General features: G+C 34.8%; 1 protein-coding gene across 1 annotated transcript in view; it reads right to left on the minus strand.

Moving 5' to 3' along the window:
* The window catches only part of LOC105360098 (puratrophin-1-like), a 181178-nt gene that overhangs the window by 92252 nt on the left and 64314 nt on the right, over positions 1 to 24612 (minus strand). Inside the window, exon 2 of the mRNA XM_011496888.1 lies at positions 20564 to 20689. Coding sequence (XP_011495190.1) covers positions 20564 to 20689 — 126 coding nt within the window. The remainder of the gene's footprint in view (positions 1 to 20563; positions 20690 to 24612) is intronic.

The following is a 24612-nucleotide window of genomic DNA, read 5'->3' on the forward strand; positions in this document are numbered from 1 at the left end:
ATATATATATATATATATATATATATATATAACTTATGCGAAGGCCTCGCAATAGATCGCTTCGGATGTTAAATGTTGCGATTTGGAATTTCATATTCTTAAGAGACAGGCCTCCCTGCCCATTGGGTACTGATGATATGCCGCGCACTCGCATACGGTGTACGTCAATAAGTAAGGATAGCGAGTCTCGTGAAATATACAAGAATGCGCGGTGATATTCGAAATGCCGTTCTTCATTTGGATGGCCGAGTGAAACTCCGCGAAGTTTTAGCGGAAAACGTAAACAAATTACCATATTTTACAAAATCGCATAACAACAACGCGGCCGAGGAATCTCGGACACGTGAACTACAAAGCGACCAGAGGATCCGAGTGGTTGGGGAGAAAAGAGAACGTGAAGCGCCGGAGAGAAATTGTTAGCGACACTCGCTACTATTATCCATGGGCCGCACCAGCAATTGTTATTAGAGCCGTGACAAGGGACGACGACCTTGGTAGGAAGAGTACGGTCACTACTTATAATGTGTGGCGCGTATGTGTGTCGCGCACCGATGCCCGAATGCCGAATGAAGCGATTGGGAATCGAGGTGATTGACTTGGAAGCGGGTCTCCGTTGCCATCCCCGGGGAATCTCGATGATCGTTACTGGGATTCGCGGACGTTATTTCGCGGCGGAGGATTGGCCGATGCGAGTTGGCAAAAAGGATGAGTCAAGCCCAAGTAAAATCCGCAAGCGTGAGTATAATAATCCGAGCTTTACGTGATTTGGTACTTTGGCTTGAACAATTCGAGAGTAATGACTCTCTTAAGCCTTTTATTCACGCCTAATCGTTATAATCTTTCTCTGAAATTTACTAAAACTTTTTGGCTTTTAAAAGCTTCGAGTGATGGAACTTCGTGGAGGACGAGTAACACGGCAATCATGATGGGTCGCGGTGGGCCGGGCGGTGAGAAAGAGAGAGAGAGAGAGAGAGAGAGAGGGGAGGGGACGAAAAAAAAAAAATTCACCAACTATTAAAGACCGATGAAATCAGTTAACATTTCTCGGAATAAATGAGTACAATTCCAGGCAAATTAATAATAGTCCTTAAACTTACGGTTCGGAAGATTCAGTTAAATGATAGTATTTTCACTAACCTGTAACAGAAAAAGTAATATTTTAATTGGATAAATGTCTGATAATCATATAGAAATAAAAAGCTAAATTTCACGCGTAAATCCCAATGCTTGATTAATGAATAGTAAGAATCGCAAAAAATAATGTACCCTGACTTTCATATTTTTCAATTCGCGTTTTAACGTTATTTCATTTGTAAAATCGCAATGTAAAATCAAATGGATAAATTACATTCGAATATGAAAGTCATAAGCGTCCTGTTAGCGGAAAATTCAGTCAATGCATCGCACATTAAATTTAGTTGCTATTGACATTGTTTTCTAGAAATATGTATAATAAGGAAAATTTATTTCTATAATAAGCCGGGTACTTATTGGTGAGAGGTAAAAAAAAATTCCTGCGTTACAAAATGTACAAGTCGATAAAGTATCGAATGATTTCAACAAACGTATAATACACAGTCAAAACAATATAATAAGCAACTCTTATTAATAGTCAAGTTTTCCTCTTGCGTACGTGTGACAGAGCCGTAAGTGACTCCTCTTTTCCATTCAAATATCTTTTAACGCCGTTATACGAGTAGAGTCACTCTGGAAAGCGATCCCCTTAAATATCTCTACGTCATGACTCTTCAGAGTGACACTTACTCAACCCAGAAATTTTCAATTTCTCGCATATAAATATCCGATAATAAGGGCGCCAGATTTATGGCTTTGGCTCGAATTGATCTTTTCCATTATTTACGAGGACAATTACGGTAGTACACTCGCTATTATGGACAATATCGCCCGATATATTCTATTTTTCCTTTATGTGCGTACGCTCCTATGAAAGTGAAATTCGAACTTGATCATTGTCCTCTATAGTCGCCCACGCTCCTATCAACATCTAATTTTCCCGACAACTGTCATAAAGCGGAACGCGTCTCTCCATTGGCGTATTTATTTTGCCTTACGTTCATTAGTGCCGCAATATATTATTCTTATCAAAATTTATGAATCGTTAAAATGTCGATATCTTAGATTATGAGCCGATAACACGAGTACACATCTTTTTATAATCTCTTAAGAATTTCACTCGTCTATCGTAAATTTGGAAAATTCATATATCGATACATTTTCTGCAATGTTTCATATAGGCAACGATACAATAAGACAAAATAAAACAAAAAAATCTTAATAATAAATCGACTCGTGAAATGGATAAAATAATATTTTACTTAATAAGAATGACGAGCACTGCGACATTTACTTTATTCGTAATTATGCGATTAAACATTGATATTCTCTTTAAATTTTCCTTTTAAATCATTTTAATGATAAATTTTCTTGTCAATATTATGGAGCTCTTTACGTTAAAAGAAATATTTACCTAAAATTTGCGGAAAAATTCTTCGAATGTGCTAAATTCTTAACGATATAATAATGTTATAGTTTTTTATATTTTATCTTTCTTGAAAAATTATATTCCATATTTTAATTTTAATAATATTTAGAGTATATATTAACAAACAATGTTGCATAAGCTTATTTAGACATATGTATTATTGTTTGCGCTAAGTAAAACAATTCATTATTTAATGATCTTTTATTGGATACATATATTGAAGAGTAAAAAAATATTTTTTACTTTTTTTCAATAGATATTTTGTGAAACATAGATAATTTAATAATATATTTTTATGGGATTTTGTGTGCATCAGGAACCCCTGGCTGTTATCAAATTGACTTTTTTTCTTCTTTTTTTCTCTTCCTCTTCTTCATCCTTTTTCTCTTTTTAAACAAACTTCAACTGAAGATCAACATTTTATTCAAATTTTCAGGACGTTTGTCAGTGGATTTACAGCGAGGCATACTTAATTAAAAACAAGTATCAAATGAAGTTGTTAACGGTAATAAATCGATATTTCTAAAATCTGGAGAAATGCGTAAAAGTATATCTGAGTTTTATGGCAATATAAATGTAAGATTGAGAAAGTAGCCCAATATAACGTATCAAGGTAAGAATAATTGAATCCCGAGTATAAACATAATGTTGATTATAATGTATTGGTATTGAATTTAAAATATTTTAACTGCTTGATTTTGACATACTCGAACGTTATATCAGAATTTTAAGAATTTGGGCGCATATATGAAACTAAAAACCTGCCTCAGATGCTAAGATATATAGAATATTAAATTATTCATTAATAAAAGCTTCCATAAGTCTTAATATACGCGCATTTTGCTATTATCAAGTCAATACTTATTTCCTCAACGATTATATTTACTTAATATACGATAATCAATATATTTGTGTTAAGTAAGTAAATAACTTAATAAACAGTATAAACATTTAATTAGTAATATTCATGGAAAAATTTATTGTCTTTTCTTACATTTTTATTATTGTATGATATTTCATATCACCACTCCACTTATATATAAATAATAACTTATCAAATAAAATTAAGTTATTATAGTTTGCATATAGTTCGTAAGATAAAGTCGCACCACATTTTCTCTATTGCGAAAGTAATACTGCGATCAGAAAATTAAGCGAAATTCATCAAGAGAACGACGAGAGTACGCATACGTATACGAGCACCTCTCTATACACGCTTACATATTCGCATAAGAGACAGAATGATATCTAGGTAATAGGAGAGCGAGATAGTGAGAGAGTGAGAGAGTGGGGGAGAGAAAGAGAGAGAGAGAGAGAGAGAGAGAGAGAAACTATCTCTATTAATTGTTGTGATCGACACGGCGTTACGCATAGTTGATCGCAGCGCTCGAAGGCGTAGGCGCGCGAATAAAAAAAGCGCACAATATGTGTAATGTGCCAAGATGTAGGTTATAAATGCTTGGGGGGAGGGGAGGGGGACTTAAGTGGGACGATGACGGTGACGTCGAGATAAGGCAATAGACACGAAGCGTGAGACGGACGCTTAAAAAATAGAACACCTGAAAATATTCTATCGAGTTGGCCTTGAACAATGTCACGATTTTTCTAGGCGCGTCTCTCGTTTTTCCACATTATTTTTTATTTCTGTCTCATATCTCTTTGTCATCGCTGCTCTCTCTCTCTCTCTCTCTCTCTCTCTCTCTCTCTCTCTCTCTCTCTCTCTCTCTCTCTATATATATATATATATATATATATATATATATACACACACACACATATTATGTATGCATGTGCTTATGGACGGTCCATATATGCTGATTCCCATTAATATTGAGGGAGAATTTTTCGCCCCGGCGGCTTCAACAACAGAAGTATTTGCAACTTTCACTGGGTATTAAACGCATTCGTGATTATATATAGTTGACCGAGTGTAAGGTATTCGTTCGCTCAGAATTTCTTTAAGTTTTATTTCTCAATAATCTAAAATGCACTAAACGCTAAGAATTGTCGGCATTTTCTTTCAGTAGTATCAATTTAATGGCGCTGCTTACGCAATACCTGAACCATTAGATTTTATAGTAAAAGTTTTGTAATTAGTAGTTATTGGAAAAGCCTTTAATATTCTTAAATTAATAGACTTAAAGATTTTAAGTCTTAATGACGAAAACCAATATTTAATTATTTGCATTGATTAGACGAACAACTACTGTGTACACGAGTACATTGTGCTGCTGTATATATTGTCGATTAATCCGCTATTCTTTTCGAAGAAAAATTGAATCAAACTCGTCCAGCTTACAAGCATTTTTTTGTTTTTGTTGCAAAAATAATATTAAATAAGTTCAATTTTCCATCTTATGGAACCACCCCCGTCGTTTAAATTTACTTTAATGTGTACAGTGTGAGATTAGCGTATTTACAAACGCGTTGTAAATTGTAGGTAATAATTATATGGAAATCGAATAAATTACATCCTATCAAAAAATAAAGACTACGTATTTACAACTATTCAAGATTAATTAAAATTTTAAGAATTATTTTGTCTACATATGATGTCGCTTATCATTTTATACAACTTGCAAGATACTGCCTCATACCTATCCATGTATGTATATATATATATATATATATATATATATATATATATATATATATATATATATATTCATAAATGATTATAGTCTGTCTGATACAGTAATATGTTTATTGGGTAAGGTTAGTATTGAACCAAATTTTTACTTTAGCAATTAAAAAACACGGAGCTGGCCTTTAAAATATTTAACGACACAAATCATCGATTATTTATAAAATTTAATAATATTCACAAATGAGTGTAATACTTATTTTATCTTAACTTATTTTAACAACTAAATGTAAATTACAAATTTTTATTAACTATACTATTATGTCAAATATTTCAGAGGTATCCTGACTCGTCAATTTTTAGTAAATTGCGAGTTTAATAATTTCTCAATATCTCTTAAATGGAAAAAACGATCTTTTTCAATACAATTCAGTACAATTTTATAAATATAATATGATTAAAAATATCGTCCAAGTTGCTTGAACGAATAGAGACTAGAAATTAAAATTCTCATTGAGCATACTTCACTTTAAAATCTGCTACAAGTGATTTTAAAATATCAAATTACATATAAAAGCATTGCTAAGTAGATCAATGAAAAAGAAAAAACATGTTATTTAAGGGTCAAATGTAATGGGCGTTATTAGTGCGTCGTTCTTTGAAAAAAGAAAAAAAGGAAAAAAAAAATCGACATATTGTTTGTGCGATGTAGGATAGATGGATTAATTGGTCATAGCGACCCAAATATGAACACTTTCATTTACTCGATTAGAGATTAAAAATCACTCGACATTCTACTCGTAAACGTACTTCGGTATTTACACGCGCACCATAGTCTCATTATTATATAATAGGGCACTTAAAAATCATAGCATAACTATCGGCTATCGGGTAATAGGTGCGGTCAACGTCGAGATTTAGCTTACATTAAAACTTCTTACACGGGTAAGTTTTAATTTTACAGCTGATTACAATCACAATACTATTACATGCCAATCTTGATTTGGTGGCACGCAACCACGAGTCGCGGCGACACTTCCCACGAATCGCAAATGATGAAAAAAAAAAACAAACAAACAAACAAACAAACAAACAAACAAACAAACAAACAAACAAACAAACAGAAAAACACGCAAATTGACGAAAGCCGTCGGTTTATCATTACTCCGGCAATTGACTTGATGTTCACTCGACAATTCGACATCTTGAGCTCACGACTTCCAAGATCGATGCGATATGATCGCATACACCGTATAAGGATAACCTGCACCCGCATCAGTTTCAAATTCGATGCTTGGAAAGGCCAAGTCCTCTTTAGGATTCTTCGACGTACTATCAGCTCTCACCTAATACTCATGTCTCTAAGTACTTTTAGTTTTCTATTTGAGACGATGTACGCGCGGCTTGCGAGCAAAAAAAGTCATACAAGGTATCTTTTGTCGTTAAAACTGCGCAATCACGCTTGAGTTACGAAGAGAAACTTAATAGGAAGTGCGACAACATGTGCAGTGCATAAAAATGATAACAATTTTGCTACGATATGTATTTATCTTTGTAAGGAAATTGTTATGATTTTTTAGCAAACAAAGAAGAAAAAAAAAAACAAAGAAAAAAATACGACGAACGCGCGCCCACGGCAAACATTCTACCCTTTTTCCCCTAAATAATTGCTTCGATTTTTTATTTAATTATACTGCTTGGTCATGGTAATATTTTCCTTTCCTGTATTCAAATAGTATAATGTTCATGGTCAATTTCTATCCTCGTGCAGCTCTGTAACGTTATTCAGCTGTTTCGATTTTGATTAATTAGAAAAAACACAACGTATTATTTAAAAACAAATTTGTTTTCAATCTATTCAAAGAATACGACGCTTTTATTATATATTTATCATGAAAACTTCCACATCAAATTGCTGCAAACGAAATATTGATAGTCAGAAGGCATTTGATAAGACGCAACGTTCGCAGTAATACTTGAAGGTGTAATTATTAAAAAAAAAAAAAAAAAAAAAATCAAATAAAATAACAAATAACAATAATAAAGCAAAACGATAGATTCATTATACATGCTACATTATTTAATACGGAATAGTATTTTTAGAGACTTAAAGTTCATTTATCATTAGATACATGTAAACGTGGGGATTATTCCTGTTAAGCAATGACGAATAGTTTTTATTTTTAAATGAAAATAGTCATTCACCAGTTATTATTAATATTCTATACGCGTTCATAAAAAAAAAAAAAATAAAAAAAAAAAAAAAAAAAATAAAAAAAGTATCACGTTTAAAGGATAAAATGCCTTGGCGATATGACGTGAGTGGCTGTATTAGTTAGAAAACTAAGTTGAAACAATGTCAAAATAAAAGCTTCATTGAATTCTAATTCCTACGCTGAACTATAACTATGAGAGAAAGTACTATTTAATACAAAGACACTGAATTTCTCGTTGACAAATATTTTACTTCCGAGTTTGTATGCTAATATGATTTTTTAATGTGTACAATTTTTTTTTCTTAACTTCATTATTTCGAAGAAATTTTATTGTTCGAAAGAAAATTATTAATGTCTTTTTATATGTAAAGCCTTTGCCTGCTTATAGAAAGTAGGCTTTATTTTCAGTTGCATGTAGACATCTATCAGACGGACGTATCTTCTTAAGTTAAGTGATTGATTTTCAGAATGTAAAGAATGAATAGACATTCAAAATAAAGAGTGAACATTTCCTTTTAAACGAATAAAATTTACTTGAATAGTGTAAAAGCTTATTCGCCACGAATGTCAACTTAATTTTCTTTTAGAGAAACACAACTTTTACTTAAAATGCTCAAAGGGTACTCTCAATAGTATATATATACATTGTTAATATTTTATTGACTTTTTAACCCATTTTACATATAAATATTTTAAAATAATTTCAAAACATTTAGATTGTTTCATACGGATTGCGAATCCGTATTTCCTCTAAGGCTTATCTACTTTTTTTAATGTAATTCTAATTGGTAGTCCGATTAAAGTAAATGTTTCATAATTTGGAATATTTTTCTTCAAAAGGATAAACATTAATGCTGTTTCGAAAAATAATTGGCAAAAGAAAAAAAGAAAAAATCGAAAATCGAATTTAGAATTTAGAAATCAGTGTCAATGAGAAAGTGAGCTTATATCCATACTCACGTTTAAGATAAAATAAAAATTTTAAATATCATAGAAGAAATGCAAATTAATAAATTGCTGATAAATAATTGGCTATATAACTTTATATGTGAAATTTTTAAGTTTTAAATAAAAATAGACGTTCTATTACATGGATATTTTTCATTTAGAAAATGTCTTTCAAATTATCCCCGAATATTATTTTTAAGCGGAAATAATCGATGGAGTAACGAGTGCCAGTACAACATTTATATTCTAATAAATAATGATCAATATATATATATATATATATATATATATATATATATATATATATATATGTATTGCCGTTCCAATATTATATTTTATTAATGAAACTTTAAAATGCAATAGTTTGTAGAACATTCGATTGCATTCCGTTCGATTTTCAGCTCAATATTAGGTTATTTTTTTTGTTACTTTTTTTCCTTCTTAGCTTAAATTTACTTTTCATTTTACTTGCTAATATTTTATTTTATACTCATAACCTCGATATTTAATAAGTAATAATATATATTATATATATATTTAATATATATATATAATAATATTAAATAATCCATAATAATATTTTATTCGCAAAATGCATAATTTTCTTGGAATTCAATGAAGTTGTATGAGAGCGCACGATATTTTTCATCAATGCGTGATCTTTATTTATCTATCTTAATCTGCCTTTTATTCGCCATCGGTGTATCGAATATAAAAGAAGCACTGGCAGATGCAATAATTCATCTATAAATTTTTCATGAGAGCCTTCAAGGACAAAGTAATCCCTGCCTCATGGATGGATCCCCTACATCCCATTGTCATTTGTTTTTCCTCGGCCAAATCGGTCGGAAATTCTCTTTCTATTTATCACGTCATGTATTTTATTTGAAAATAATAATACGGTGAGCAAAATGTTATAATATTTAATATATAATACAAAAAAAAAAAAAAAACACACATAATATTTTCTAAATACGACCACTTTAATAATTGCGCTAGATTAATCATGAAAAAACCGAGCGGGTACTTACTACTGGGAAGTATTTCAAATTCAATATTTTAATCATCTTGAGAGTCTCATAAATAATAAAAGCAAAACATATGTTTCTTACCTGATAAATAAGCGTAGAAATGTGTGAGGTGAAAGATTGTAAGAGAGATCAATGAAACAAAATCAATTCTGCTTCATTAGATTATGGATATTGCCTTTGATTATTGCGAGACTGATTATTCGAATAATTGCTCAACAATGTAATTGGATATGGGGTATTTTCTATTTTTAATCATTCACGATATTGTAGTTTCTTGTAGATTTTACAAATTGTAATATAACGAGTTAGCTCCATCCCGAAAGCAATTAATTAAGTAATTTATTAATGCTATCAACTTATTAAAGAAATTATGGCGGCTGATAAAAAATTATTATAATACTTTAAGATAAAAATTAATATTTAATATACATTATTTCTGATTTCTGATTGGAATATCAATAATATTAATAAAGCAGAATAAAGAAATTAAAATTGAATATTTTTTTTATCGACACGGGGGTAAATAACTGCGTTGATCATTCGGCTCTACGAGCGCTTTAAAATTAATCTGCATTTTAATCGGAAATATATTTTTTCATAAAAAATAAATTTTTTTTTTGTTTTGTTTTTATTAGTATCGAAATTGATATATTATTAGCGTCATCATGATCATCATCATCATCATCATCATCATCATCATCATCATCATCAACATCATTATTTTATTCATAATAAATCACGCACATACGGATTAGATAAGTAGAGTTTTTTCAAGATTCTCAACTCATCCACATAATAGGGAGACGCATTTTCTTACGCATTTCGATTATTGGAATACGTCCCACTATTTTTCATACATTCTGTTGTTCCTCCTTGTTTTCCTATACTTTCACGAAATGAAATCTCCCAGGTCATAATAAACTGCGCAGCTTACTAGTAACTACGCTCCCTCATGTCATAAACCTATCTACCTGTCCAATCGTTCTTGATGATCATGGCGCATGAGATGCGTTATTCTATATGAGTTGTTACTACTGATTTAATGAGGCGATTTGTCAAAAAGCTATTTTACTACTTTTGAGAATGGAGTAAGGGAAAAAATTATCGTCATCGGCTGATTAAGTGCGCGGATGCGTTATAGTCGCTTTTGCGTCACGATCGCTTCACTTAGCTGAATAATAATAGCGAGGGGAAAAGGAAAAAAGGATAGAAAAAAATTGAAGAAAAACAAGAAACGAGAGACGGACAACTGACGATACGATTCTCACGACTTGTAGGAGGGTTCTCATTGCGTAAGCGACAATTTACTTTAATAGGAAAATTATTGGATTTGACGGCATTGAAATTCCCCATTTGCATTAATAAGAAAATTAAAATCCTTCCGTAGTCATTAAAGTTGATTATTTATTTGTCCCGTATTTTCTTAAATATTATTCAAAGCTGGGAGATGAACATAATTTTTATTAAAATTTGAGGACTTATTTACAGAGTAGGATGACGCGTAATTGGAATACTTGCGCTCTTGCAAGTTGCCATTGTAAATCCAATAAGAATATGGATTTAATTATATATGAAACGACTTGACAATTTTATTCGCATATTTTTATCAGAAAAAGAAATCTCCTTGAGAATAGTATTCTCACGTTCAGTGGATAATCATCGAGGCATTACGTGATGGAGAAAAAAAGTATTCGCGTATTCACGTATTACGTTGCGCCATTGTGTTTGTGTGCGTATGGTCTTTAAATGATTAATATAAAGGTAAATCTTTCTTTCTTTTTTTTTTTTCTTTTTTTTTTGTTTTTTTTTTTGTTTTGTTTTTAACTCGTTATTTTAATAAATGTCGTCCTTTAGTGACAAATAATGCTCAAGTTAAGCCAATGGAATGTAAATCGAGTAATAAACCACGTGCCCTATTTAAACGATAATGCTTTTAAATGGAAATAAATAAATTGTCGATTTGGATAACTTATGGTCACGACCACCAGCGGCACACGAGTTAATTGCATTTCTAATCTATTAAGATGCTTATACGCAATTGTATTATTGACGCGAGTTTTAGCACCTAATAAGAATGCATCGATGAAATACATTCGTGAAAATGAATCGGCCTTTGCCAATTTAATTAAAGGATAATTAAAAGACTACATTGATAGATAATAGAGTATTGTATTCAAATTGGAAACTTTGTAATAGCGATAAGCTCGAACTTATCAAAGCTGCTTCCAAAGATCTCGTATCTCCCGATTAAAATTAATTAAAATATGCCGCACGCTTTCTCAATTCCCGGCAATTTTCTCTCTCTCTCTCTCTCTCTCTCTCACTCTCTCTCTCTTGAATTTACTTCCCGCTTCTGCAAGCGCTTTTCGTTATTTCGCTGCGTGACGCGCAGTCGCAATTCAATTCACGCTACTTTGAGTCGACGTCAGGCAGGCGTCGGATGATAAGCGCCGACGATTTTATCGACAGGATACTATATATCGAGGGACGACTTTCTATTGGCGAGCCGCTCGTGAGTCTACGTCAGTGCGATCACCGCACGCATCCGGGAATAGAAAAGTCGAGGGAAAAATTCGCTCCCACTAAAAATGGAGCGGATCGTTATTAAGGAATCACGAATGTTGTGATATAAGCTAATGACCCGAGTAATAAGGCTGGGCAGAGTGTACGTTGAACTTTTGCGATATATGCGATGAGAGAATTTTGGCATGCGGCTTCTCCCTCACTCTATGCTCGACGCGTCCACTTGATAAAAACTTGTTTCCTGAATTACTAGTAGTACAATGAGAGAGAGAGAGAGAGAGAGAGAGAGAGAGATCGCTTTTCCTTTCGGAGCATGATAAACGAACGTTCGAATCATCTTTTGTTTAAGAAAAATTCTTGCGTGCTCCTCGTATCATTTGCATAAGGAAAATCGTTCGATCGATCGGCGCTTTGGGAAATGGCATAGCTAGCGCCTCGTCACCATCAATTACACATTATTATTAATGTTTGTCGATCGGGAAAAATATCTCGGGACTTAATGAGCTTCGATTTAGTTTCATGTCATTCTGACTCGCTGTTCGCTTCAACAGGACACGATATGTTAAAAATCGCATTTTAAAATGGCCCTCCAATTCCACGGAAACATCAACGAACAAATCGATATTAACGTCCCCGTGACACTTGACTCTCAATTAGAAACGGTTGATGCTTTATGCACAATAGGTGAAAACAAAATGCAGCACTGGCTGCTCTCTCTCTCTCTCTCTCTCTCTCTCTCTCTCTCTCTCTGGGAGGCGTGCACACATATGCACGCGCACGCACTCAATTTCGTCCATCGATCGAATGGGCGCTGGTCGTGAAACGAAAATTAATGTTGGAAAATCGGGCCCGATCCGTTAATGAAGTCCGTTGCGCAAAACCGTGCTGTAATCGGCACAAGGCGATTGCATTCTTTAGCCATACATTATCGCGTGGGAGCCTTTATATGGCGATACTCGTTTCGCGACGGCACAATCACCGGCTACGAGCCCCCCCCCCCCCCAAACAAATGTGGGGTGATACCGGATGACGTGTCCTTGCGCCATGACCTCTTGCCGCCAATGCCTCATCCTTGTACAAAGTCTCGGCGGACAAATTCTTGATATTACGATTACTCGGGCACTTAGATATTCGGACTATTTAAGAATGGCGGCAGTCGTTATACATTCGACCGGTCAGAAATTGTCATGCCAAAGTCACTCACCCACCCATCCGTACAGCCGCGTTCGTTAAAAAGAAAACACACACCTTTATAATTTAGCTGCATGATGCAGGAGGTCTGCTGCTAATAAGTACAAGGACGACGCCTCGAGTATGTGCGCGCGTAACGTGGATATACGAATAGTCGACATCTTTCAATAGTATTGTGTTCGCGGTTATTTGCAAAATATTGTCTTTGACGAGGTACGCGGATTGATCTATCGCTACATAAAAAATCATTCTCCTCGAGGCTAATGTTGGCTCGAGTAATTTTCCAATTGTAAATTAAGCACTTTATACGTTTGTTTTAGTTTCAATGCTTGCATTTGTTTTTGTCTTCTTTCTCTTATTGTGCGAATAAAGGAGTGAGTGACAAGGATAGTTCAGCGATGCGAGGGAAATGAAAATTTTCCTTCGCAATACTTAGCCAAATCTAAATATAACTAAACATATGCAAAGCTTAATTCGCTATTTAATCGACTCGACTCCGACAACGGTTCGCGGAACGCGGGGAGGGGGATAAAGAATGAAGAATAAAGCTAAACAAAAACAAAAGACATTGGTTAATGAATCGATAACGCATGAAAGGAGGGTAAATATTTTGCCCGTATTGATCATATTTTATAAGATCTTTATTGATTGTCGAGTGATTAATTTGTTGAAAATTTATTATTACGAGCTGAACTTGTCGCGAAATTATATTTATAATTTCGCAAATACGTTCATAAAAGATAAATTCTAATAATATTTATGTATCATTTTACCGTGTCATCTTGTTAATCCGTCATTAGTTTAATATTCCAACGCAAGTGGCATTAATGAGAAATTGTTAAATCGTGCATACATACGAGGAAACGAACGTAAATATTGCATTACATTCCGAAGATTTCATTATCCGTGATCTTTCCAATATATATATATATATATATATATATATATATAATGAGCCGTCATGCGGTACTTTATACACTTATGTATAATAAAGTACGACGTTCGTTATCGGCTATAAGTGCTCTCCTCGATATCGGTGTGCTATTACGCATCTTTCCTCCTTTCTCCCGGGAAACGTAACGACAATCTCATCGACCGAACGAACGCCTCGTTAAGTGATCGTCGGAAGCGCGACTTCCACGGCAATGCATAAAGACCGTGAAGCTTCTCGTGGTTATCCTGGCCGATTGGATCCTGCGTAGTCCACTCGCCGATTAACGTGCAGCGGCGGGCATAATCGAGAATCGGGCATGACGATTGCATTTGTTGCTGGTGACCAGTGAGGGCGAGTCGACCGGGGGATTCTTATCGTTGCCCAAGTCGTCGATGGGAGAATCGCGTCGCGACCTCGCGTGCATCGGAATCGACCGAACGTGATCCTGGCGTTGTCCTATCGGCCGGCAATGCAGTACGCGGGCAATTGGGTTAAGAGGACGCACGGCCGCGATTATCGGCCCCCGCGATTCCTCGTCCAACGCCCCGCAAATATTTGCGCGCCAAATTGCCATGTAAACGGCCGAGCATCGATAATGACGTATTGTTAGAGCATTTTTATTTTCATTAGCCAGTGTATTTTTGCCATTGTCGATTATGGTGTATGGTGGGGCCCTGGATTTACGAGCGCACGATTTTCTACTTTAAGCCTGACAACATTGGCCAGGATTAAGAATGGCGAGAGAAAGCGAGAAAGAGTGAGAGCGAGAGTGAGAGAGACAGGGCAGGTGAATATTGTTGAATGCCGTTTGTTTCAAGCGATTAATGTTGGTAATCACGACGCGCGGAAGTGGTCGTTGTTTTGCGTGAAATTTGATGTGGGATCGAGTCAATTGAGAATTGAGAGACAGGAATATGAGGGACGATGGTAGCCGATAGGTTATAATGCTAAATTGATAAAATGGCGAATGATTGGGCAAAATTGTCGCGCGAGGTAAGGATAAGAGTTTGCGAAACTCTTCCGTCGATATTATAAAGCTTTGTCTACGGTTAATTAAAGTATTATGTCATTGAGGATAATTTGAGTGGTCGAGTCGTCGTAAGCCACTTGATTGTCACTACACATTATTTACATTTGGACGAGTCGATATTACATTGGAAGAGGCAAATTTAAAAAATATCAACGGCTATTTTCACAATGCGATTGCAAAGAGGCTATTGTGTCACCGGTATAAACATTTCTGTAGAGCGAAACAAAGTAAGGAAAGTCGTCGTTTATCGAATGGCCGTTGTGTCGCAAGTTTCTACTATCGCTGATTGTCAGTCCCAAATACAAAATACAACGACGAAGACAACGACGTCGAGCACTTTAGAAAAAAGCACGATAATTGTTTTTTCCCATAATTAAGAGCGCAAAGACTGTAAAGATCCATTAGAAAGTTTGCATAAACCAGTTTAAATGCATTTTTAAATGCAAAAGCGTTAAACGGTCAGTTTGGACTGACAGTCAAGATAAGTAGTGGAAGCTAATGATAGTGAGGAAAAAAAAAAAAAAAAAATAAATAAATAAATAAATAAAAATCGTACTATACAGTCACTGGTAAGCCTTTCTACATAATTTTTTTATTTTTTACTCTTTGCATAGAATTGTTAGTTTTCCGATGATTTTCTATATTCGGCAATTCGAATATATATATATATATATATATATGTTATTGTATAGTTATCCTGGAATATTTTTCTGCGATTATGAAGAATATAGCTACTGAAAAAAAAAAAAAAAAAAAAAATATTACTTTAGATTGAAAGCAGTGGCTGGCGTCTTAAAATTAACAACACTACTTACTTTACTTTCGATAATTTGGTTTTGTTCTGTTTTTCGCTTATATTTTTTTCATCGACGATTTCAAGATTATTGAAAATTGTGTATAACATGGCATGAAATGCTAATGAATAATAAAAATTGTAATGCCATGACTAATAATATTGAATCGACCGAGTTTCAGGAACTTTTTTTTCCATTAATTTTCCAAGCACATTTAATGTCTTTATTAAACTATATTAGCGCTAATAGATATATCAAGCAATTTTACAGCTCGAATAAACTATATTTCAATTATTTAATTATTTAATTTCTTTAATCGCGGATACGATCACAAGAGTCATAAGAGATAGATATTTTTAATTAAAAAGCAGCATGAAAGTACATATTTTGAATTAAGAGATACCTTCGATTCCTTCCAAGATATTTCTAAAAAATGCGTTTGCGATTATTGTAAAAGAATTTTTAATTTATTAATATAGAATTGAAGTTATATTACACCTCGTAGCATATTTCTTAATTGTCATAACAATAAATATTGTTTGAGCCCATGATTATCAAGCATTAGAAATTGTGTATAACGTAGGAAAACTTTGCACAATAATTATTTATATACATTTACAACACATAAAAATGCTCATGAAATCCTAATAAGTAGAATGAACCGAATGTATAGACGTTCATACGTGAAAAATGAGTTATTTTTCTGTTTAGAACAGAATACACATTAATTAAAATTATGTACATTTGTGCATTTTAACAATAAATCATATGTCGTTTGTGAGAGGTAAATCTTAATAAATTATTGTTAAAAGAAAGGAAAAAAAGGGAAAGAAAAAGGGAAAAAAAGGAGAAGAGAGAGAGAGAGAGAGAGAGAGAGAGAGAGAGAAAAGAAAAAACAACAGAATAAATCGAAAATGTACATCGGAACAGGGTATGGGAAAGGTTTGAACAATTGATATTCATAAAGTATAATTTATGGCTTCGGTAGGTGATAATTAATTCTTTATTGTTATAGGGAAGGAATCATTATGTAATTATCCATACTGTGACTCTAATTTATATAATAATGTCTTTGACGACGGCCTTCGCGTGTACGAAGGATCATTTTCAAGTGAGCCGCATATTTTGATAAAACCCGGGCATCATTCAATCATAATGCGATAGAAAGAAGGAATAGGAGAATATAATAACAGCCGGTTGTAAAAATTGTGCCCAGTTCGTTTTTTTCCAACTTTTATCCATCGGCCGATTTCTTCATATTGATTTATGTACCATCGATCGCACCACGCCGTCCGAAGATTAGAAATTCTATTTTGCTATTTCACCGTGGCGTTCTGCAATGGCGCCACCGGCCAAATTTGAACTAATTTTTGAAAATCTGCCGATTCTTTGCATTCTTTGAATAATCCAAATTACCATCATAATATAATAATATCTGGTTCTTATTTATTTATTCATTGATCGTTCTTCGCTTTCACATTACTCCGTAGCTGCATTGGCTTACGATCATATCCGCGTACTGTTCCCTTCTTTACCTACATCGGATCCATCGATCGATCGATAAGGCGTTTGTTTTACCGACGGGTAAATTGACCCCGCGGATAATTCATTTAGGGAAAGTGCCGCTAGAGTTAGGTTAAATTGGTTAGACATTTTTTAAGATATGAATTTGGAAAACGTATGAAAACGCTCGGAAGAGTAGTTAGTATACAGTAGCATACAAACAATGGCTAATAGTTTTATTCGAATTTGCGATAAACATTTGGAACGTTGACACGCATATTTATATTACGTTACGTATTTCCAAATATTGGCGTAAATGCAAACTAATTTATGTGTTTGTATATAGACGCGCAAGCACGCACAAACATGCACACGTATTGCCAATGTTGTAAATATTCTCACGTGATAAATAAATTCTTCTTGAAAATACCGTTTCTTTTACAAATGCGAATTTATCGCTGCCCACCAACCATCAACCTCAGTGCGTAAGAAGACGAGTGGATGGATTTTTCGTTCCTCTTCCATTTATATATTCATATATAAAAGTGTCAAAATTTTAATTACACTTTTTCTTCTGAATGACGATCGTCATCATCGTCATCATCGTCATCATCGTCATCATCGTCATCATCGTCATCATCGTCATCATCGTCATCATCGTCATCATCGTCATCATCGTCATCATCGTCATCATCTTCTTCTTCTTCTTCTTCTTCTTCTTCTTCTTTTTCCTCCTCCTCTTCTTTTCTATTCTTTTATGAAATGCTCGTTAAAATATCAGACACCTAGTCACAAAGCTCAAAGTTACTACTGGCACTAGCATTGGACTTCCTTACACCCGTAGCAAACGATAAATATCGATCGAATAAGTAAGGACACTTGTAACATTTACCTTTCATCTATATACCTTAAATAAAGAACGGTGTATTTGCGATTTAAGTTGCCGTTAAACGGAAAAGCGTAGTTTCTCAGCACTGAGCAGCATATGTGCATGTCGTAAGAAATCCCGTAAGACATTACAGTCGCCCGTGACAAATCTCATTAAAAGCTGGCGTTCTGTAATTAAAAGTCGCGTTTAAAAGCGGAATTGGGTATTGGGTCTGCGACGAGGGCCAAGACTATAAATAAAGGTGGACATGGCTTGATTAGAACAATCGAGTTGTAAAGCAAAGAAAATAAGCAGGACCAAAGAAAAGACTCGGCGGACTGCGATTTTGGAATATTAATGGGATGGGAGAATAGTTGGGACCGTGATTGATCCGGGGTGCAGGGGCAATGGGAGGGTTTTGAGGGAGTTGGGGTGTAGCGACGATAACGGCTCGTGGAACAACGGGGAAAAATGGCCGTGGGCCGTTGTCAGCTCGAGTCTAACGCTTACAAGCACACGACAATGCCGACAGAGAGCGTCTTTGTCCATTTCCGTTGGTCGGACGCGCATCGCGTATCGCTCTACCGACGGCATGCCGCGAGCAAGACAAAAGTCCTGCGTACAAAGAGATCCTTCATTACGGTCTGCTGCTTCTTCCCGGTTTTCTTTTTTTTCTCTTCGCTGTCCCCACCCTCCCAAGACGTTTGTTCCGAGGTAGAAATCGAGCCGTCGCTCTGTCTATGGGCACGCATCGACGTCGGCCCGTGACGTAGAGCTTCGACCGCCACGTGAATGGCTCGAGTGCGTGCGAATTTCTTCGTCCCCCTTCACCGAACACGTCACCCCCTCGCCTAACTCCAGCAGTCACACTCGGACCTGCGCGAACACACACACGCACGCACGCACGCACGCACTCCTCGCGGAACATTTTATCCCTTTTTATCTTTGGCTTTTTCTTCTTTTCTTTATGTGGCCCTCCTCCGATTCTTTTCTAAGCGCAGAATGTAATTTACTATGAAAAGATCGAAACTGGGATTGCCCGGATATTATTGATGTCGACTGTTCGTGTAGACTCGATGTAATCGATATATTGTTCGGCAGCTCTTCGTTTTGTTATTATTATTGTTGTTTTAGGTCGTTTCTTATCGTGCGGATATGTAAATGGACGATTCGTTTGGGTCTGCCGAATGGATGAATGAATTCATTTTGTTGAAAAAAAAAAAAAGAGGCACGAGGACATTCCGCTATGTCATAACTCCAGTGTGTTTACCAATTACGGAAATTGTCGATTAACAGGATTGGGAGGGAAGGCGTTATTTAGCTTTCCATAGCACGAAATCGTATGTACATAATTTATTTACTATTGATTAGATTGAGAAATGTCATTTCCATTATCCGCATCCGTTAAATTTCGTTGATTCTCTTGCATTTTTCCTGTCAATTTGCCAAGCAACCCATACACCTCTACTCCCCTTCCCCACCCACCGCCACCGCATCGCGATAATTCGTCTGGATTTTATAGATGCTATTTTTAACGAATTCAATAGGAGATTTTGTACATTCGCGATCGATATTGAATTAGAATTATAATGGCAGAGCTATGCGTGATTAAACTATAATCGTCACAATGTTTATTAAACTTGAAGCGAATTGTTTAATAATATTAGAAAACGCGACTTTTACAAATATGATTTACTTGAGATTTGTCAAACAATTGTATCGGCAAATGTTTATGACATCCAATGCCATATTTGGTCATCGGTTTACAAAAAATATTGACATTGTCTTATTCATCTTGAATAAAAGTTCTTAATCGCAACAATTGAATTTATAGTCTCAAAGCCTTTGATATATTACTGCATAAGACGAGCAACGAGGAAATCCTTTAAACATGGAAGCACACTCGAAACGATTATTACATTTACTTTTACCCATTTCGCGGCCTTTATTCTATGTTTCTCTTTACCTTTGCTATTTCTATCGTATAAATTAGTATATATATATATATATATATATATATATGTTTAAACATTTTACTTTGCAAAATGCAAAATTTTTGTCATTAAAAATAATCATTTGTCCTTTGTCTGCTTGATATGATTATGATCTGAACTAAATGTAATTTATAGGGACGATCGACAAAAGACAGCGCGTATTTTCCAATTCGAATCCAAGCAATTTTATGAAGTAAATGGACAGGATTCTCAGCTGGTCGCTCCGACGGGAAGAACTCAAAAATATTCAGGAGCACGTTTACGCTAGTCCAAGTAATAACACACACGGTATAAGACGTCTGCTCAGCCCGTCAGCGTTAAATTATAGTTTAGCGGCCAAGTCTAAATACCTTCAACGTAAGAATAAAGTACAACATACGCGGGGCCGATTTATGCCCAATAAATTGTCCGGGTTTTATGCAAGGACAGGATGAGGCTACTCACCATCGACGTGAAGTAGAACTTCTCGAATTCCCGCTCATGTAGCCGCGCCGCCGTGAGACTCGTGGCCGAGTGCTGTCCGTGCTTCGAGAGGATGTCCTCGCCCTTTTTGCACAACCACGAGAGAACCTAGACACATACACGGCAAGCATTATATTATTTTCTGCTCCTGTAGGCCTCTTGCCTTATTCGATATTTAAATTCGAATTGGTCGGAATTGATGGATTGGATAATATAGGCTGCTGGCTGGATCGAGCTTGCGTGTGCGTTGGGCATTGATGCAAGATGCTATTTCAATTAGTGAACACTCCGTTATGAAAAGAAACTCTAATGACGCGCGTAATAGGAGTATAAATATCGGTAGTAAAAGTATCGGAAGGAAATTGTTGAGCAAGTATCTCGATGTCGTAGCTGGCGAATGATACATTTGCCGCACGATTGTCAAAATACTTGGCTTTGAAAATTTAATCGAAATATATATATATATATATATATATATATAAAAAGTCTGTTTAATTATGGTTAAAAAAAAAAAAAAAAAAAAAAAAAAAAAAAAAAAAAAAAAAAAAAAAACAGAAAGAAAAAAACTAAAATAAGTAGCACCAACAATAATAATGATAATGAGAGTCGAGGACTATTGAATTAATGGCAATAATTATGAAAACAGCTATAAACGAATAATAATAACGGCGATAATGAATTTGTAGTGCAAGTATTGCAATACGCAATGCCATAGATAAGGCAAATTATAATTATACATTTAAACGATTTCATAAAGCTGTATTTATTAAGAAAGTTAAATTAAAATATTTAGCTTGGAAGCATAATCTGCGTTATATAATTACTACCGTTTACAAATTAATTGCACCTTTAATGAGCAACTAATAGGCAACATAACGAATGAAGTTGTAACTGAGAAAACGAGAAAATTTCGACCAAATGCAAGCGATGTTATGCGATTTGCAAATTTACTAGTATGCTTGGTTAAGAGTTTCCGTTCTTAATTGCATGCGAGAGCATACACAAGTATGTAGAGTATGTTAATGGGATTTATGAGTCATAAGATTATAAAGACTTATTACATCTTCGTAATAATAAATTCATTATTGTCTTTTCATCGTGTGTTTTTTTTTTTTTTTTTTTTTTTTTTTTTTTAAACCATTGCGCAATGTTCGATACTTTTACATATTACAACTCTTATTCTATAATGTAAACGCAAAATGCAAAACGAAAAATAAAAACAAGTTGAAAAAAAAGGTAAATAAATAAATGACGAAGAAAAGGTGATGGTAAAAACGCAATGTATTGAAAAGTCGTGTTTATCAAGTGAAATGTCGAGAAATCTGTCACTGTTAATTGCCATCTCAATACCCCATTAAATAAATTACCTATCAATGTGAATAAAACAAAAATATCCTAATAATAAATATAAAATGAAAAATATTGGCCGAGTTAAAGCTACTGCATTAGAAATTTATACCTTCGTCAAAATTAAAAGAAGCACGTTTCTTCGTAAGTTGCTTCATTCTTCTCAAAATCAAAAAGATAAACAGTTAAATTACAATCGATACTAAATAGAGACCGTATGCTGAATAATAATATAGGAGTGCTAATTTGTCTTTCAATTCACTTAACCAGCAACTTCAGATAATCACAAGCAATAAGAATCTCTAATTAGTAGAAATTGAATGGCGCAAAAAGCACATTTTAATTTCTTATTTTTTAGTCAGCATCGAGTCAGCAGTACTCCGACGAGTACTCATTTCTACACGATCGTCATGGTGTTAGCGCTTATGGGTGTACAAGACGGCTGAAAGCATGGAGGAATAAATCTTCCAGCGCGTGAATCAACCAAGTTCATTTGCCGATGATCGATAGCGCATGTGTCGCGATCTTGTCTCTCACGACGCGGTAATTAAGCCGGAAATCTACGGTCGGCGGCGCTTAAGACGAGTTCAGGTTGCTCGCGGCGTCCCCCTTTACACGATATGAAGTCTTTGCACTTGGAAGATTCAATGCGCACTTGAACTCAAGCATGTTATTTCAATGATTTGAATGCTTGACTACTCTCGGCATTGAAATTCACAATCTAAGTAACCGTGTCATGCATTTGCCAATGCAATAGGAAATTATTCACCAAGTCATCACAAATATTTAATCAAATCACTAAATGCTCAAGGGGCCTGTTGCATTCTTTTGCTTCGGCAACACTTTCCTTACGTTCCTTGTGGGTGATAAGGGCCCTATTTTCTAATACTATGACTTTGCGCATTATCTATACTTTAATTATTAAAAAGTTCTTTGTTGTTAATAGAATTATTGTATATTTCATTTATGCATACAGCATTTGTTGTTATAATTTTTTCACCCACCCTCCCACCCCCGGCCCACTATTTATACGAAAATCACCGTCATTCAATGACGAGTATGAAAATTGATAGTAATTTAAATTTAATACGAATAATCAAACTCTTAGGATTAGAAACAATGTTCATGGAATCATAGCGTATCCGTTATTATTTCCGTGGATACAATTTGCTTAGAATCTCACGGTTCTCGGCCATTTTCGCTCGAGAATAAACAAAAAGTATCCCGACTGAATAAAAATTGATGATTCCCAGTGAACGAAATTGCAAGATTACATCGATTTAAAATTTTTGATTGCCCAGATGGTCACGGACCTCCTTCCTTAACATTTGTAACCACGAGGGAAGCCTTATGCATTTTACTCGGCATCATTCCATTTTACACAGACAAGCCGTAAAATGATGAATCGCGGAAGATAATAGTTTGACCTTTTCTGCTCGTTTCTTTTTTTTTTTTTTTTTTTTTTTTTTTTTTTTTTTTGTAGTTTTACGGTTAATCCTCCATTTCCAGGTAAAATGAAAAAAAAAAATGGAAAAAAAAAAAAAAAGACAAAAACGTGAAACAGAACGAATCGGTGATCAAATACGTAATCAAACGTTACATTTCTTAATGACGATTATTCCTACGCGTGAAATGCTTTCGTTGGTCAGAAAAATGAGATATTATGTACCGTGTGTTAGATCTATATTTTGTCAATGTCGCAAACATAATTTTTTTACCAGAAATTGCAAAATGCAATATAATTGATTAATACACTTTAATGATATGCAGGGCAATGTCACCTTTTCACGCAAATTAAACCAATTACTTCAACTCCATTATTAGTCAGACTACAATCGGTCTCCTCTCTCACGCATATTCTGTCACGACTAAAAGGCAAACCATTATTTTACTTTTGCACGCATATGCTAATAATTAAGAATAATAGATTATACGTTAATCGTAAGCCGTGATTGTAAAGTAAAAATTATTTTGTCACTCTGAAATATGATCGAAGCCATCCATACATAAGATCCCATAAGAGTATATCCACACGAGTAAATAAACAATAATTCAACATTAATTTCTACAGAATTGCGATCGGTTGTTTAGAGGAAAGCCAAAGTGTCATCTAAAAAAATATATCCCACTGCAAAAAATACATAATTCCTCGTTCCCACAAGCGACATCAAGATAATTCGCGAGCAAACGTCAATCGGACACCCACGACAAACCGCAGCTACTCGACTAATAATGCCGGCAAAATAACCGTCGGATCGCCATGTAAATTCAGCCAATAATCAATAAGAGCGAATAGCGGGAAAATTAATTCACCAGTCGGCTTGTAAGTACGGATGAAACGAACGTCCGACGAGCCGCACTACTACTCAACGGCACGAAGAAATAGCGAAGAAAAAGCATAATATCATGCATAACCACCCTCCATAAGTAAGCAAATGCAAATTAATTATAATGAAATCAAAGTAATTAACCGCTCTGACACGAACAAAACATTCACTGGATCTTCAGGCAAAAAAACGCGACTGCCCCTCGCCACTCCCAATTACCCTCCTCCCAATGCCCCTCGTCCCATCAATCACGGATTCGAATTAATTTCAAAGGTAGATTCGCTGTTATTACAGCCGGTGTAATAATTTTACCAGTACAGTCGCAGGCCTAAAAGCCTCGGATGCGATGCGCATACA

This window comes from Ceratosolen solmsi, unplaced genomic scaffold (assembly GCF_000503995.2).
Source record: "Ceratosolen solmsi marchali unplaced genomic scaffold, CerSol_1.0 scaffold13, whole genome shotgun sequence".
Classification (NCBI taxonomy): domain Eukaryota; kingdom Metazoa; phylum Arthropoda; class Insecta; order Hymenoptera; family Agaonidae; genus Ceratosolen; species Ceratosolen solmsi.